Raw genomic sequence first — 19441 nt, 5'->3', positions numbered from 1 at the left:
TGAAATGAATATTCATAATAATGTTTTCGTTTGTGCCAAATTATATTTTAGTGTTATTGTTCTTGTAACGCCATGCTGATGAACAGTTCATAGTGCGCAACATATTTAAAGTAATGTATCGTGAGTGTTGTCAGATGTGTGTGTAGTGGATTTTGGTCTTATAATTCAGCACAAATTTTGGGTTCCGCGACGGCTTACAGCACGGGAGGGCAAACTACAGCCCGCGGGCCGCATGCGGCCCGCGACACCGATTTGTGCGGACCGCGAAAGGCTCAAGAATTGTATTAAAAATATCTAAATAATGCGCAGTAAAAATCTAATTGCTGCAATGACTTGATTAAACTTTTTCTCAATATATTTCACCAATATAATTATAAGTTATATTCTGACTACAGTATTTTTTTATTCCATTACTGGTGCGATGGCACGACCTCAAGTCCCACGCATTTTAAAAGGTTTCAATGGCTAAACATCACAGAAATTCAAAACGGAAATGACAAACTGGTTACGGAGGACGCTCCACTTATATATCCATATTTATTCGGTCACTATATGACAGTGGTTCTCAAAATTTAGGGCGTGGAAGCATCTCAAAGGGGGCGCGAAGCCGCAGTGAGAGGTCACGGAACCACAGTAAACTGTTTTTCGCGCACGGCGAAATTTGCCTTCAATTCATGGTTATTACTCTGTCTATTGTCCAAATTTCCCATTGGATAATTTTCTCGTCTACGGCCATACCCGTCAATGTCATAATACTATCCGCCGGAATTGCTAGCATTCTTATTTCTATCTTGGATATTTAATGATATCACGATAAAGGGGGCGCGAAATGTTCAATATCATAAGGGCGGCGTGTCTAATAAAGTTTCGGAACCACTGCTTTATGATTGAATACCAATATTGCCTTTTGGCTAATAATCTCAATTTAATATAGTGCGGCCCGCGAATGGATTTAAATGTTGAATGCGGCCCCCGAGCCCAAAGGTTTGTGCACCTCTGGCTTACAGAATAGAATTCCCATCGGTCACCGCAATGCTGATAGTATACGTTAGTTATAAGGTAGTGTCCGCCTACACATTACACTACATACCATTCTAGTTTTTTATTAGACTTTTAAAGCCGTCGAAAACTTGTGAAAATTACCAAGATGTTGAGATTTCAGCGGAATAGCAAGAAACTAGCTTATAACTTACTTTTTAGCGTTGTGGTGACGTGATGATTTCGTCGAGTACAATTAGTTACGAAATTATGCAGATTTTAAATGTAAAGTTAGTTTTGCACTGTCTGACTGTCGCTTTGGTCAAACGAAATTGGAATTGACTACAAGTACCACATCAACTTGATAGATATATTCACACCAATGAAAACTGGCATTTCAGCAATGGCACAATATTGGATTCGATGTAGCATTTGTTTGGTGGGGGTCAAATTGCAGAACGTGCTGCCTAGTTCTGTACACGGACATACCACTATCGACGACCACTATCGACGATCACGAGAAGCGTGAAGAATAAATTTCCGTTGAATAGCGTAGTGGTATAACCCACAGCTGAAACACCAATGGGTTGCAGGTTCGAGTCCGCCAAGGTCGACTCGAGAATTCCTACCTAAGTGGTGTCTTAAAAAGCCTAGTATTGAGCCGTGCTACAAGCCGGCAAATGCAGAATCAAAATAAAGTATACCGACCAGGTGTAAAATAACCAATGTAGTCAAAACACCATGAATAATAGGGATTGTGTGAACCTCATGACGTCACGTGACGTCATATTGCTAATTCGAGCCCTACATTTCAGTGAAGTGATCGCCTATATTAATGTATACGATACCGATACCTAGTAACGACTATACAGGGCCACATAATGCCACAATGCTGAAGTACATATTGACATTTTAAACGTCGCCAAATGTATCAACTGGGGCAATCCAATTTTATAATAATCCCATAAAATCAATATTATCCGTCGCTTTGCCAACAATTTCGACGAGGACTTGCAAGGAAATATAAGCTTACGCATTTAACGGTATAGGCCAAACCGGACAATGTATTCGGCGCCTGAGCATTGCTACGCTGATATTGTGCTCAGTGTAAATTGGATTTGTATACTTACCGCCGATATTAACCCATTAACAAGTTATACAGTAGTAGCCAAGAATCAATATTGACCCCATTTTTTACATCAGACAACGATATCAATTTCATTGATTGTTTGAATGAGCATCATTCGCTAACTACCTACATGTAGTGTATTTCGCTCTTGACGTTGTGTGAATGATTGCAGGTCAAGCTCACTGCAGAGAGTCACTAAATATTCGAGCAAACTTTTGTAACAAAGCAAGCAAAATTTTGGTCATTGTCAAGGCGCATTCTCGTCTAGTGCTTGATTTTTGTATGTTGCCGGCGCCATTCCTATAGTCGTCCGCAGTTGAAATACAATAAATTTCAACCATCTGAGATGTTGTAATGAAGTGAAAATTGTAATCAATGACAAAAGTTCACTGTGCAGAGCCTACCAAGGTTCGTTTGTGAACGTGAGCCTCTAAATTTCCGAGGTTCGCACACAGAACGCGAACGTGAGCCTCGCGTTCACACCATCCCTAATGAATATCGTACTCAAACAACCCCTAAAAACCTTACCTGTGTGTAGATTTACAAAATAAAGCTCACTCCGAGCTTGGTTCGGAAAATAAGTGGACTTCATATTTTTATATTCTACAGTTATATTTCTTTGAGAATCTTCTGACGGGCTCACAAAGGTCCGCGGAACCTAGTTTAAGAACCATTACTCCAGCCCAGCGATCCTCAAGCTTGTTTAGGCACGCTCCCCTTTATGATAGTGAAATTTTCGCGCCCCTTTATCGTCATGTCACAAAATGCAATCAGAATGTTAGCAATTTCAACGGATAGCTTGACGGCATGGAAGGTTATGACTGCTGATGAAAGAATTCTCAAATATGAAATTCGGACTATACACATGGCGAAAGATATGGATTTGAGGTATATCACGCATAGCGCGATTTTTTTTTCATTAACCACAGCTTCTTGACTCATTCAGATGCTTTCACGCCCTCAGTTTGAAAATCACTGCTCTTGCCTATTACAAAATACATGCCTTGAACATTTCTATGGTGTTTGTTTAGTGACAAAACTGATGAACCCTGGGAAATACTGGAAAGGATCGATAGCAACGGAACACTATGCCGCCTAAGGACGCAGTATCCTCACTATGACCATCGAATATGCGAGTTACCAGTCAATCTGATTCCGTACATGGATGAAATGTGTGACGGTGAGGATAATTAGTCTCATATACCTACTGACGTCTCAAGAATAGGATACATTGCCCTGTCTAACCTGGACTGGTATCGCGTGAGCTTGTATTCCCTTGCGAGTCCCCGTCGAAATTGTTGGCAAAGCGTCTGGGGATATTGATTTTTGTAAAAATCAAATAATATAGCATTTGATTTTTTAAGTCGATACATTTGGTAATGCTTAAAAAGACAGCCTGAACTTAAGCATTGTGGCATAATGTGGGTTGAGTCGTCGTTATGGAAATGTAGAGTTGGAATTAGCGACGTCACCTGACGCCATAGTTTCGTGTTTACGTTCGTATTGACACCGAACCTTTCCGAAAGAGTCGCGTTCACACGTACCAGAACCTTTTAGGGGTTCACACCATCGCTAATATATTTGCTAACGCCGAAATATATAAAAAAAACTTTGAATTATGAAAATAATTTGAAACTTATACTTGGTATAAACTTCATTTTTTTGGAATAATATTCCATCTAAGTACACTAAGTACTTGATGTGTAATGTGCGTACTTGTGGTATGGCCGGAAAACACATGTTCGCAATATTTTCGATAGGAATTGATTCCCTATATCGACCTCATAAATCAGTGGTTCTTTTTCGAGCATGGGCCAAATCTGAGTCTTATAGACATCTCGCGACCCAAGCCTCGCGCATCGACATAAACATATTGAGAATGGTATTACGCTAGGTTTATACGGTTATGTATGAAATAGAGAAGGTGGAGACACAACGCAGTTCTACAAAACGTGATTTAGCGAGGTTGATATCACGAGACAATTATCCTTCATAGTATCATATATGCAAAACAATTTTTATCAGGTTCTATGGGTATATCGATGGTTTCAACCTTTTTATATTCACAAACTCCTTGTAGGGCATTTGTAATTTGAAAGGGACTTCTGCATCATTGAATTACACGATTTATGTGGCAAAATCAAGCACTGAATAACAAGGTGCGCCCTTCGGCATGTGAAATGGGTATATGATTTAGATCAGGAGTTGTGCAAGCTATTTTATTCCGCGATCCCAATTTACCCGCCACGGCAACAACAACAACTGGTGTCAATTTAGCATTCCAGTTGGTGAATGTTTGCCCCTCCCCCGCAATTGGAGATTTGGGTTGCGACAGGTATGTCCCACTCTCTCCCAATTACACTTTTTTTTAGAGAAACCAAGGATATAGATATATTACTGTCATATAAAACCAAAATCTACAATATAATGGTTGGCACATTTTCATATTCTTGCCATATTGGTATAACCACCTTTATGTGCGTGTTGCTTAATGACTATAGTTGGCCTACCTAACACAGTGAACTCCGAGCTATGAAAATTGCCTACAGGAGATCGCGCGAAGTTTGAAGAAATTTTCTGTTGCAAGAAATTCAGCAAATTTGACATACGCTACACCAGAGGTCTCAAACTCAAACGTGCTCGCGGGCCAGTTTTCCAGTTTTGTTGACGCCTCGGGCCGCAGCATTTAGAGCGGTATTCTATGTCTTTCCAAGTAGGCTCTATTCGGCGGAAATGGATTGTCCTATTGAGAGTGAGCCGATCCAGCAGAGTGACAGCAAACACACATCGTCAAAATGTGATTTACTTTTGTATCATTTTATGCCTGGCACGAGAAGAATCATCACATTTATAACTATTTGAATAGAATTGTTGTGGTACTTGATATGTATTAATTATAAGATATAGACACCATATGGGCGGAAAAATGGATGATGCCATCATAAAAGCTAGTGGGTTATGATTTTGCAGCTACTATGTATATTTTGAATTTATCAAATTGATTATAGAGACTGATCTGACATCAAAACATTTTTAGGTTAAGCATTGTAATTCCAACCCAGGATACGGGTATACCTCTAATAAGTTGGCTATTAATCTCATGGCCAAACATCTTCAAATATAAGAGCAGAAAAAATATAAATATAACATAAATATATGAATGAATGTGTCCTAGTGATTAAAATGTCGGAACGCCGAACGGCATATTGTTGTTAGGCTACATCGTTGGAACGTTCCACTACGGAATTAAGTACCTTTGAGTGACCTTAATAACATGGTTTAGCGACCAAAGATGTTAACAGATTGCCAATGGCTACCATAACTACTTGCTTAGTTAGCGAAATGCCAAGCTGCGTCCTTCTGATCTATTGTAATTACTATTCCCCTGATACGCGACTAGTTTGTTGCGTCCATGGTTCTAACAAATTCACGGCATTCCGTTTTACTCCGAGTCCACTCAAGTCATTTTCAATTTGCCATCGACTTAGCCCGAGTCTGAGTAATTCTAAGAAAGGTCGCGTCCAAGTCCAACTCACAAATTTCAGTCACGAATCGTCTAAGGGTCAGGTTTTGTCACACTGCAGGATAGCGTTTGCAATTGGTGCGATAGTGCAGTTTGATGAATAGTTTCAGGCTTTCGGAGAAATTTAAGAGGGGATTTTAACTTTATAACCTGAAAAGATATATGTGACACTTATATATTGTCAAATTAATAAAAATCGAAAATGTCGTCGCGGGTCGCACAAAATGCTCTGGCGGGCCGCATGCGGCCCGCGTGTTTGAGACCTCTGCGCTACACATTAAACGATCGCTGTAGTGTGGCCGCGATCAAATGTTTCACACCCTAGACCAGTACTTTAAGGCGCCCTATCATGAATCAATCTGTCCCGAAGACCTTCTGCCATGGAACAGCCGTAGAAATTACGAGACGTCATTGCTCACAGGCCAATAAATATCGATCGGCTGTTTACCAAGGCTGATGTTGGTCGGTTACAATGCATGAGATATCGTATGAGAGTGTTGAATCTTCCTGAAAAGCTTACCTGGTTTCTGAAAAAGTGAACACGTACGAAACAAAATCACTCACGAGGTAAACCAGGCCTGACCAGTCGCATACTTTGTTGGATTTCTGTAACTGCAATAGATTCCCGTTCCATATTTTAAGTTCGCCAGTAAGGAATGAAATTATCGATGCACTAATGGATTTCCAAACTATCTACACAATGTACACTTGTACAGGTATCACTATAACTTAATAATAACATTACGAGACTAATCCCACAAGATCTGATAACCGAACTTCACCGATTGTAAATAACGTCAGGATCATTTATTCAGGCGATCGCGATTTTCTGGAGATTTTTATGATTTATGTTAACCCCTTGGTGGCGGCAGCCTCTTTTAAGCCGGAATTTTATTTTACCATTCCATACTTATCGTTCTAGTGAGCGCAGATGGTTAAGATTTGCTACAAAGGGTAGATATATGTCTCATCTCCCGGTAAAGCAATCACCGTACCAACCCCCAACTCGTCTGAACTTCGTTGGAATTGTATCTAATTTTGCTGATATTGTGGCGTTTCTTCAATTCTAGGCAGCTCGTGTAAAGCGAACGAATTTTCCTGCGCCAATGGGAGGGAATGTCTTCCAGCAAAGGACTATTGTAATAGAATTACAAATTGCAAGTAAGTAATACATACGATTCATTGTGCGGGCGAGGAGCGTTAGCTGCTTTATATTAAATGTCGATGAATAAAGAAAATTCATTTTTCAAATTCAAGTCAATTTCAATTGCCGAAATTTACTCGGTTTTATTCAAGGAGGTAATGTGCAGTTTCAGACGAAAATAAGGCAAGACTGCGATTCATCTTTCGAATTTATAGTTCTTTGTCATTTCAAAACCACTCAAACGATATAAGTCTGAGGTGGCCAACGTACCAAATCAAGGTACTCAATAAAGGAGAAGTAGAAGTATCGGCGCACAATCCTACTCAAGTAGGAATAGAAAGCGCTTTTGGAAGAAGTCCAAAACTACTTCAAGTGGAAATAGAATTGGTTGGCTTTGAATATTACACGAGCAAGTGGGTGCTTTGAAGATTATTCATCAAAATGCTCTCACCGGCTGCCAAAAGCTTGACACTGTGATATGCGCACGGTTTAGAGTGCTCGGTTCGTGTTACTACCAGTACCGAAACAGCACTTAGTTAGGCCATCCCAAAACAAATGTTAGTCTTGGGACCGCCATGGGGTGACAAACCATACTCATGGGTGCCTCGCCCCCAAGACTCCATCACCCTATACATCACCCGCTACAGCTTATATCACATATACGTGCGGCAAGCGCGAAAATTTTCTATAATTCGTGATTAAATTGGTCAATAAGATCGGGAATTGCATAAATATTGGTATCAATTTTATCCTGTCTTTGCTACACGCAATCAGATTTACCGGTAAAGCTGAGGGAGATGTCTTGAAAATACAGGGCCCCCGAATAATAATTAAACAAATTCGGGTATACCTGCTGATAAGATGACTTCTATATATGATGTTATTTCGTGACCTCCTGTCTGCTATGACAAAATATATTGAAATCGCCCAAACATACACACACACATTTTCAAATTGGTATTCTGCACTGGCAAATGATTTTTCTGCGTGTGATGACATTTGTCTTCTGGCGTTCAGATTGCAAAGATAGCAACATTTGGCACCAGACATTTAGCAGCCAATGGACAATTAGGCTATATATATCGAAGTTTTCGGTCAGCATGAGGGCAGTCTTTTTCAGCCAATTTTTTTTTTCTCGCTGCTGATCGTTCTAACATACTTCTCAGAGTCTCATGCTATATGACCTAAAACTTCACATGCCTTGGTGCGTCGTGGCGCGGTAATGGCCGACGCCGAAATGCCCATTTCCATTATGCGTATTTTTTTTCAGGGAAGGGTACCCAGCAATCAAGATATTTGACACCATTAGATCGCGCATGGAGCGAGAAAATTGAAAAAGATAGATAAAGTTTCAAAATAATTATTCTATAATTCATGTTAGTTCACGAAATAAGTTCGTGCATTCTTCGAGCTCCGACCTCCATCCAGTTGAGGGGTTTGCGGTGCGATAGTTACGGTCCTGGTTACATACACGTATAAAATATGTATAAAATTTCAACTGTCTGATGCAAATGATAGTTTTGGTATTGAGCGGTAACTCATAAACTTGTTTTTTTTTGCCTCAGCACACCTTTCCATAAAATGCTATGGTATTACCCGCTCTCCATCTTATCAATCAGTCAAGTATGTAAGAGGACGAAGTTTTACAGGACACTGAATTAACACTATGCGTGATATGGAAGTTAACTAAATGTATGAGGGGTCGCTAAAATTAACTGTAATTTACTTCACCATATTATAATTTTACCTCTGAAAATAGAGGCAATGCTGCATTTGAGATAAAAAATTCCTTAAAAGAGCGAAGTTATGCTTCATGTGCTTTGCACAGAAAACTTCAATGCTGGTCTGCTAAACAAGAAAATAACGCGTAACGATTTATTAGTAATCTGGCGTTAGTTTTGCATATGCCTTGTTAGCAATACAATATATTGAATTGGAAACGCGGAAGTTTTAATTTGGTTTTAACTGCGATCCCCGTTTCTCTCGTGTCTGGGGATCTATTGGGTCGAAACGGAAGTGACACAGCAACAAATATCTATTTATGCAACTAATATATTTTCCTTGTAAACTGCATTTGCTACAAATGTGCTGAATGATATAACAATCTTTCAATCTACACAGAATTGCGCCGCGCGCAGGATGAAATCGTCTGGCATTTCGTATGTTTGACACCCCTGGCATAGACTATTTGTTACAAACCCTGACTAAAGCCTCTCAAGTAGCAGGTGTACTAGTAAAGTATAAAACACAATGAAGACTATTGTAATATAGTCACACCATCTTTTCTACGCGTTCCATTGAGTCTCAGGGCCCGCTTGCAGTATTTGCATCGTCAGGCTAATTTTTGCTCCCCGGGATGGTAGTTCGCGAACCGCCGCTATAGATTTTGGTATGCTTTGTTCGCAAGAGATGGACCAGTATGGCTCTACAATGAAATTGGATAATAAGCTCTATACTTGAGATTACACTCTTAATGAAAAAGGTATATATTCACACCAATGTACCACGCGTCATTTACGGGTGTGAATATACGCACTATTCATCAAATCATAATCTCAGACTTACATAATAGTATAAATAAAACCTCAGATGTTTATCCAGATGTTGCTTGCACTTAGGGCCGTAGGAAGATATGCTCATATGATGTATAACCGGGATATAATTCTTAGATAGGTTCTGCTTTCGTGTGCCACCATTTTAGTGGGATTAGTGATTACTAGGCCGATTTAGTATATCGCAATGCGATATTGCGATATATTACTTAAAATATCGCAGATTGGAGTCCTTAATATATCGCAAATATCGCACCTCACCAGAATGTAGAAAAAGCCAACAACGAATCGAGGTCCTTTCTTTGTCGAGCAAACAACACTCCTATACAAGAGAAAAATCAGAGAGTGCAGCGTTGAACTCGTTTTTGCGGTAGTTGATGAAGGAGAATACTGCTTCCACACGAGATGTGGTGGGCATGACCGTTGTTAAACCGGCAGAAAACTGACGTAAAAATGACAAACGCTTACCAGCGGTAGCCAACACCTTGTTGAAGGACGCACTGTGCCCCACCTTCAATAACGAAACCTTCAGTCTGGGCTCCTTGGTAACGGCCTCTTGCAACAGCAGGTGCTCATCTGAGATCATCTTGAGAAAGTTGTCATCGAAACTGTGCTTGATGCGGAGCTTGTGCTTTCTCACGAGATGCACGAAGCCAACTGTAGAAGTCTCAATCGAGGCCAAATGTGTGTGGCGCGGCTCTTCATCAAATTCTTGACCATAGCAGTTTCTTTCAGCCTTCAGTCCCATAATTCCATTCAAAGCGACAAGATACAAATCCGATATTGATCGAAGTACTGAAATCCTTTCTGCATTACTTGCCAGATTTCCAAAATCTTCCAAGGCTGACACATCCATGCACGTGATAAGGTCCTCTGCATAGTGACTGAATACGGCATGATCTTGATCGCATTGCCGGGTGGTACAACTTCAGCAACGTCGCTCGGTTCGGTGATGGATTGGCCCACGGTTACTCCACACCTCTGGACGAGTTCATCTGCCAATCTTTCAATGTTCGACATCTGCTGCGACATTGTTGCATTGCTGAGTTGCAAAGCATCAAATGTGATCATCATTGATGCCAAGAAGTGATCCACGACTTGAAGAATGAGCCACCTGCGAAACATGAATACGATACAATCACCAGTTCACCACAATAAGAACGAGTGTAGCATTGCATACCATGATAATGAAGGGTTATAAACGAAAGACTTCTGTTGCATGTAAGTTGATACTTTCTCACGATTTGCTAATAACCATTTTGAGACCTCCGCCAAAGATTTCCACCGAACCGTGATATAGTAGCCTACGGGCACTTCGTACTGCCCATACTTTGTATAAGCGTCTTCTGCCGACGAAGGTACTCGATAACCTCAGTTTACGGCTTCATAAATGTTCAATTCTTCATACACCACAATCGTCAATATTAGCCACTGCCTTCTTTGTGACGAGTTCGAGCTGATTGCGCAAGGCACCGCAAACGATAAAACGCTTCCTTGCACGAAGATTCATTCCTAACGAGGGTCGAGAACCCTGCGTTACGGCCTGTCATATTTCCAGCTCCATCCGTTGATGAACCGATCAACTTCATGCGCCAATCACAACACAAAGCTTCCAGGAACTTGATAAGTTGATCAGCATCAACTTTCCCTGTGTGCGAGAGAGCACACAATGGTATGGCAAGAAGATGGGACGCATTCGTGACTTCAGCGCTGCCTTCAAATCCAACAACCGAGAGAGGTATCGAATCCTCAAATCATGGTGGGAGTCCTGTGAAACCTTATTGTTCGACCCATCGCAGCCAATGGAGATTGGAGAATGCCCACGAAGCTTTCATGATTTCAGACAGCGTCTGCAAACCAATCGCACATGCGATACGCGACATGTCCGAGGCTTCTCCCGGCGATATGGTGCCCGCTTTCGCAGCAGCAGCCAAATTCTTTTGATCAGATCGCACGATCCTTGCAACCTGACGAAAGCTCAACGTAGGCTTTCTCAAATGGATACTTGCGCTCAGGAAGCATGTTGAACCTTGTAAAATAAGGAATGACAAGCGCCAGAAGCTGCTCAGGGCCTAGGAAGCGCCCCACGGCCTGCCGTACGGCAGATTAATATAATGCACTTGTTGAGGCTTTATATATCTCATTGCGATATATTAAGCCAATCGCGATATATTAAATCGGCCTGGTGATTACACACTTCGTAAACAGAGCTTCTTGGAAGTACGGAACTTCAATATAAAACTGAATAGTGTATTCATATTGAAATGAACCAGAATATTTTCTGCTGTAACGGGTACTCTTCAGCAACTAGTAGAGAACAGGAAAGAACATTTTATATCAACAATCCTTTCACGAAATATATTTATATAGTTAGGAGTTGCTGACGAGTACCCCTGACGGGTGTCAGCCGAAAATATTCGGGTTCAATTCGATATAAATATACTATTCAGCTTTATACTTCGTTAAGAGTGAGTAGTCAATAAAAGATACGTTTTTAACCTGTAGCTTATGGCCCATCACTCAGTTTTAGTCAGCCATGCAGCTTGCATTACATGCAGAAATATCAGAATCTCGTTTCTACGAACAAATGTGGGACCGCGGACGGCCGGAAAATGGCAAAGAATCTCGTTCTGATGTTACGTTTGTGACATTATTATTGCTCAGAACCGTAGCAGTTCTCGTCCTGCTATAAACTTTGCTATTCAGTTTCCTGCTTTTCGGAGATTTTGCGGCAATGCTTTCATATTTTAGCGGAATAAATTTCTTATCGTTGTTGAGCAAGTATATTGCGAGAAGAGAAGACCTAATTGAGCTAATAGTTATTTAAATATTATAATTATGATATTTTATTTGGGTTGTTGTGCGATATTCCCAGATGAGTCTGTCGTCGCAAAATCCGTCTTATAAAACTACCAGCTCTCACCACGGCGTGGCTGTATAATTCAGCGTACCTATTCATCTCAATTGTATACCTAAATTCCACACCACACAACAGATTTGATGTTTCGTCTTGCACACACCTCGAACTCTTATCTACTGCACTTCTAAAGCGAAGTCTTATGGACAGAATGCAATAACTACCTTTTAATCAACTTTCAGTGGATTGTGATTTGTCAATTGACTCAAATGATGCGATTAATTTAATATGTTGTTGAAACTTGGGTTTACCTGAATTTAAATAGTCAATGATCTTTTTTGTTACTTTATAGTACAGTGTTCCTTAACTTGGTCGCGATTTTGATTTTGAAGGGCTGGAAACGCTCAGGGGGTATTGAGGGGCAGCTGGGCTGAAGAGAAATGTCGTTGCAAGTAGAGGGTGCAGTAAGAACATATGATTATACAGCAAAATAAGTTGAGTTAACACTGCAAAGTACATCCTACGAAATCTGTCGAAAATCGAAATTTTTCGTCGCGGTCGCCGCGAAATACCCACCGTCAATGTTTCCAACATGTTTCCATAAAGATGATGGTTAATTAAATTTAATGTAAAATGCAATACGCTTACTTTTAGATCGCCAATTCCCCGTTAAAACACTTCCGTCACACTTGCTCGGGGTATTTTCCACGAATTGTTTTGAAATAGATAGTTTATGCTGCAGCGCACAGCATGTCGACATCGAAGAAAGAGGCGCTGTATCACTTCTGGGAGTGATAGCCCTTTGGTCAGTCAAGACGCATTGGAGCTTTTTGGAGAAAATGATTAAATAAATATAATTGTATTTGAGAGCTAGACGATTAAATCTTCAGAATATTTCTCCGTGGTATCTTAAAGGATAATTCTGTCCATTGTTGTGACCCAGAACCTCACATGAACGTTATATAATGTGGATCGATTTGTTTGGAATACATTCATGTCAAAGTCACTGGGTGCGATACTAAATTCAATGTGAGCGAAGATCTCTACCACTATCCCAGTACAGTTATTAGTTACAGAAAGCGATAAAACAAAACCAGATAGAATTACCGACCCCGTGCTGCCAATCGCAGAGGTGAATTCGGGATGTGTACAGCGGGATCGAACCAGATGGCAGTGGTAGGATGATTCGAGTCACTTTGCGAACATGACTTGACTTGACTCGGTGTCTCAAAAATGTGGATTGACTCGTGACTCGAAGCAAAATGTTCCGGTAAATTTGAAGTCATCAAGAAATCGTAGTCAGCTACGTCGCTCTCGACACCCTGGTATGACCCGTGTGAGCAAAAAGTCAGTCAACGATAGCGCAGCCTGATTTTAATGAGCTTCCGTCGCTAAAGTTGAAAATAAATTAACCACATACGTAGTTAATATAGCATTGTTGTCGTGGACTAGTAGTATTCTATATATATTGGTGTTTGTTTGTTTGTTTTGTGGTATTCATGGTGTTTGTCGACTACTATGGTCATGTACACCAGGACGATATTCTTCATTATTTTCCGTAACTGCCGATTTATAGCACGGCCCACCTCTAGGCTTTTTGTAAGACACCGCTTCCGTGGATGACGTGGCGAGGAGTGGTGTCTTTTTGCTCAGTGCTAATCTTAACGAAACTATTGCCTAATTAAAATATGAACGATATAGTACTAGTTTATAATACTTGACAACAATTGGTAAAGGCTTAAATGGTGTGGGTGCCGAAATGATGCTTTAAAAGATACAGTTTTCGCAGTTCAGCTGCATACTCTTTAACCCTTTTGTTGCCGCTCGCCACTGCAGCTTGCAACCGCTATTTAATGCTAGCACTGCCTGATTCATTATTGCTTTCTGGCAGACATATTGACCTTTATGCTGCAAGACATCACAATTTGACAACATGTTTTCATTGTCATATTAGTTATAATTCAACACAATCATACAGATAAAATAACGATCAAATACAGACAGACAGTCATATAAAATGCATGGAACGACACATTGATTTCAGTCGAATAGAGAGTTATTCTTTCCGAGGCAAGTTTAATACAACTATTCCAATTCTTGAGATAAGCATATCTTATCTCTTGAATTCGAATATAGACAAAATCTGGTTTATCATACAAGTCCGTGTCTTGACGGGGAGAATTGGATTTAGGCAACGCAGAGCTACCATCAGCAGCATATTCACTGTGTGGCACGCTAACGTTATTCAGAGCCTAATTGTGAATGATTTCAGCCGAGTTTAGGCTTGGTGTGGTCTCTGTCTCTGATATATGGTTGATTCAACTGGCTACATATTTGTGCGATGTACTGCCAACCAGATAGCTTCAGTAGTGATAGTCGGCTGATCATTGACATTATCGCTGCAGGTTGAACCAATGCTAAGAGGACGATATTTCAGAAACAGTTGCCTTCGCCTCTGCTGTATTCTTCGCAATTCACCATCAGATTTATACGGATTTTCGGCATATCGCCATCACTTCATGGCTTCAGTCTTTATCGTAAAATTAAGGCTAAATATATCAACAAAATAACTCGTATACTTGTATACTGAAATGAGTATCACAAATATAAATCAGAGCTGAAATGCGAATTGTTGTAACGAAAATCAATGATAGTAAATTCATCCACAGACATTACACACACTGACAATATATGGTTTGAGCATATTCCATGTTTTGTTACCAATATATAGGCCTACATTAATGATCGTGCTCACAAATGATGTCAGAGACGGATGTCTTGACTTGACTCGAGTCAAAATGTGCAATGACTCGAATTGACTGTGACTCGAAGGTGGCGACTTGATTCCAACACTACCAGACGGTATGAGCCCGTATCCGATGGTTGAGATGGCGCCAGAACTAGGCAATTTTCGAAAAGGGGCGCCCCAGGAAAAAAGGTTAAGAGCAACTGCTGTAGTTGGTCGGGAGCAAAAATACTGAAAATCCTTGCACCAGATGTCATTGATTAATATAAAAATATCTGAACAGTATTCACTTGGCAGTCAGGTCCATCATAGAAATTCAATGGTATTTCGGGAGAAGCGGAACCGCTATATTCAGCACTAGCCTATCTCGCATCTAGTTTAACGCAAACGATACTTATTTGTGCATAGGTGTATTCATTGATATCATGATGACACTGTAGCCATGGCTAATATGTCGGATTCAAGGGATTACATGTCTATGCCCTGTTAAAGGAATCGACCACATTGACAACGTAAATAGATACATGATTTGTATTTTTAGTGCAGTCGACAGGTTCAGAATATTTTCTGGATAGAAATATTCATTGTCTTGTAAGTTCACTCCAGAATTTTACTCAGACTCACTAGTCAATCTATATTTCTCATGCGCTTGTACCGATACGAGTCAAGTCATGTCATTTTACGGTAGTAACACGAGTCAAGTTATGACTCGCCTCGAGTCAACTTAGCACTGCCTTGATTGCCTATTTTTAGAGATGGAAGCGACGAAATCAACCTGCCCGAGACGACTAACTTTACAGGCAGAATATGTCACCGATACGGGCAGCAGTGCATGATATATGACTCTGATATATGCGATGGCGCAGCGCTGTGTGATCATAGTAAGTACGGTGTAACACCATACAGTACCGGCTGATGTATATGTTACATCAACGCCTTTACAGAGAGATAATTATATATTAGGAATGTCCAAAATTTGGAATATCTCATAAGTGAGACTTCTCAATGTCTCATTTTATATATAACACTGGTCAACAAAATGATTTTTTATTTTTTTGGAGAGCATCTGAGAGCCATTTCTAGGTCTTTTGAGGTTGCTGATTACGAATATCACATTAGTTTTGTCAGATTGGCTCTTTGTCAGAATATATTTATACCCCCAAAAGCCCAAAATTACTGTATTTACGCTCAGGAATAAAATCGTATTTTTTCCAATTTTATACTGCGCATAAATAACTAATTGACTATGAAGAACCCTCATGTCACTCTCAGTCATTCTATCAATATTAACATGTCATGATGCGAGACATTCGTCTGTCAAAAAAGCAGTTTGTCAAGCCTGAAAATTGTAATTTTGCATAACGGAAATACATATTCTCCTGTATCAATTGGTCATTTAACCAAGATTAAAGAGGAGTATTAAACTGTAAGATTTGTCCTTGGAAGGCTTAACCACAATACTCATATGCGTCTCCTTTCTTTTGACCGGTAAATGGATAATTTTCCACTGAGTCAACAAAGTGGGTATACCTAGTAACCCTATCAAACGAGAAGCTTAATTCTAGTATCTGTTATATTCGAATAAAAATGGAAGATTTCAATTTCACAGTAGGAAGGAGTTCACTCCATGTAATTTCTCCTAAGATGTAGTAAATAAAAGTTTTTAGATCAGAGGTCTCAAACTCAAATGTGCTCGCGGGCCAATTTCCTAGTTTAGATGACGTCACGGGCCGCAGCCGATTTTATATGTAGTCATTACCGCGAAAGTGGAAGATTTTGGTCAAAATAGCCCCATGAGTTATCTCCACAACAAGAGCAAATTTGAAAAAAAAATAAGGTCATATTCGGAATCAGTGCCCTTTAGAACCCCTAAAACCACTCTTACTTTGTCTGCCTAAAAATATGTGTTGACTAGTGTAATCGATAAAAAGCATCAAGGAATCCGAAAGAACCTCACAGGAAAGTTATAAAGACTTGGCCCAAAGCATTAGAAAGTAGCTGTCGGAGAGTAGGCGTGTCAGCGTCCATAGAACGACGAGAAGACTAATAATCACGAAGTCACGGCTCTTGATTGGCCAATCAGCTAACCTATATGTTTGAATGAACAGGAAGGTCGCGGCTAGCTGAAAGCTGATTAGTAGGGCGTTTTTTTTTTGACCTGTCAAAATTTGTCAAAATTTTCCATGAAGTCAAAAAATGTTTGACGTCTGCATTTTGTTTGTATCGTAGATTTTGCACTGTCGGTGAACTTATAATTTGATATTTTACCGCTGTTAGCCTATTTTATAGGCCTACCGCTGTAAACGGCTAATCGTCTGCTCATTGTGAATCATAAACGGTCAAATAAAACAAATAATAGGTAGACATGGTCTTATGGTCAACGTACCGCAATATCCTAACTGAAGAAAGACTTCTTGTGCATTGCATCATTCTTATATTAAGAAGCGCATGATGAAAAATTGTGATGTAGACAACATTGTCAGAATGAAGCAACACGGTGTGTCACCAGCACCAGCAGTGTACGCACAACTTGAGTGTTGTCAGCCAACAACTGCTGCTGTTGAACGTCCTTGGTAAGCTTCTTGGTATAAGGACGTGCACTTTCTACCCAATAATGTAGGGAAGTATCTCTCGTTGTACTACAAAATATTTTAATTATTTCTACCATAATACATATTGTAACCACTGGAATTCTTCATAGGGTCCGATTTCGTTAAAAAATTGTGTTTTTTTCATGTAAAAAGTTGCCTGTTTCTAAGCCAAAAACGCTGTTTCAGGCCAAACTACTTCGTTAGGACAGTCAGATCCAACCAGAAATGAAGATAAGTGGTACAATTTTAACATTATGTGGGAAAACACCTAATTTGCATACGTCAGGTCAAAATTTGGTCAAAATTCAGTTTTTTAGGTAAAAAAAGTCAAAATTTGGATTTTTTAGGTCAAAATTTTCTTTTTTTTAGGTAAAAAAAAAACCGCCCTACTGATTAGTTGTTAAACGATTCCGCTAACGGCGGTGATTCTGCGAGCGCATGGTAGGTAGGTTGGCAGATAGTGATTTAAGATTTCAGGACAGGTTGAGTTACGAAATACATGTATAAAGAACAACTGCTACAATCATAAAGCATTCAAGACTCTAATTATATACCACGACTGGAGCCTAAGAATATTAGACAATGTAGTGTTATTGGCTAAGATTTATATTTGTATGTAATGGTGATGCCTCCCTTCTTGCTACTCGCATAAGAGCCTTTACAATTCCCCCTGAGTTTCTATGCTTTCCCTAGATGAAAATAAGGCATGTAATCTACATCCGTTTCCTTCTGAATAAGCTATTCATGCTTCAAGGGCTTTTGTAAAGCAGCCGCTGTTTGTTGATCATGAATTTCGTATCTCAACATGTCCTGAATCAATCTTAAATTATTGTATTTCAACCGATCTGCAATCAAGTTACAGAATCACCGCCGTTAACTGACGTGATCCTTGAAGCATAGCCGATTAGCCAATCAAGAGTCCTAAATTTTTTCATTAATTTTCTGCTGTCCGTTCTTTGGTCGCTGGCACGCCAACTCTTCAACAGCTACTGTCAGACGCTTTGCACCAAGTTCTAACGAATTAGGCTACCTGTCAGCTTCATGCAGTCTCATTGATGTTTCTTTTTCTATCATGTATTAATCAATAGAATGAGACATTGTGACGCATCATATTTGAGATTTTCACACATAATAAATCAAATGCTGATAGAGCTAGCTACAACTAGCATATGTATATTAGGGTTGGTGCGAACCCCCGAAAGGTTCTGGTTTGCGTGAACGCGAGCGTGAACCTATGACGTCACGTCACGTGACGAGATATTCCCAACTCCAACCCCACATTTCCGTAAAGTAATATATTTATGTACATCTTAACTAGCGACGACTCGGGGCACACTATGCGACAGTGTTGAAGTACATGCCGACTTTTTGAACATCACCAAGTGTATCAAGTGGAACAATGGAATGCTATATTAATTTCACAAAATCAATATCTTCCGTCGCTTTGCCAACAATTGCAACGAGGACTGGGCTAGACCGGACTGATGTATTCTTAGAAGGAAAACACTGGTGTCTGTACTTGCGCAATATAATAAATCAAAAAACAGTTATACATTAGTCAACGCCTAATAAGGATATCAAATCAAGATAGATCCAGTACGCCTGACAGATGTTTTACATCTGACACCGAAATATTCTTTATGTCAATTGTCAAATTGAAATACATGAAAGAGGTTTACATTGCATAACCTACGAAGGTACGTTTGTGAATGCGAACCTCCCAATTTCTGAGATTCACACACACGACGCGAACGTGAACCTCAAGTTCACGCCATTCCCAATGTTTTATTGAGGTGGCTTTCAATTTAAATTGAAAGAATAATTTTTGAAATGGTGATATTTCTTACAGATATTGACGAGTGCATCTGTCCAAGCGACAAAAAATGTAAGCTACACTTTACCTGTAATTTATTAATGTTGT

The 19441-nt window shown here is 39.9% G+C and overlaps 1 protein-coding gene across 2 annotated transcripts in view; it reads left to right on the top strand.

The window, feature by feature from the left end:
* LOC145447292 (uncharacterized) overlaps positions 1-19441 on the top strand; it is a 272585-nt gene that overhangs the window by 53651 nt on the left and 199493 nt on the right. For both annotated transcript variants that reach the window (XM_080325732.1, XM_080325722.1), the window contains exons 21-24: positions 3139-3287; positions 6701-6791; positions 15683-15810; positions 19370-19405. In XM_080325732.1, coding sequence (XP_080181858.1) covers positions 3139-3287; positions 6701-6791; positions 15683-15810; positions 19370-19405 — 404 coding nt within the window. The remainder of the gene's footprint in view (positions 1-3138; positions 3288-6700; positions 6792-15682; positions 15811-19369; positions 19406-19441) is intronic.

Source organism: Botryllus schlosseri, chromosome 1 (assembly GCF_051294905.1).
Source record: "Botryllus schlosseri isolate E-star chromosome 1, Bs_hap1, whole genome shotgun sequence".
Taxonomy (NCBI): domain Eukaryota; kingdom Metazoa; phylum Chordata; class Ascidiacea; order Stolidobranchia; family Styelidae; genus Botryllus; species Botryllus schlosseri.
The sequence above is the reverse complement of the archived record's forward strand: the minus strand, read 5'-3'. Positions and strand labels throughout refer to the sequence as shown.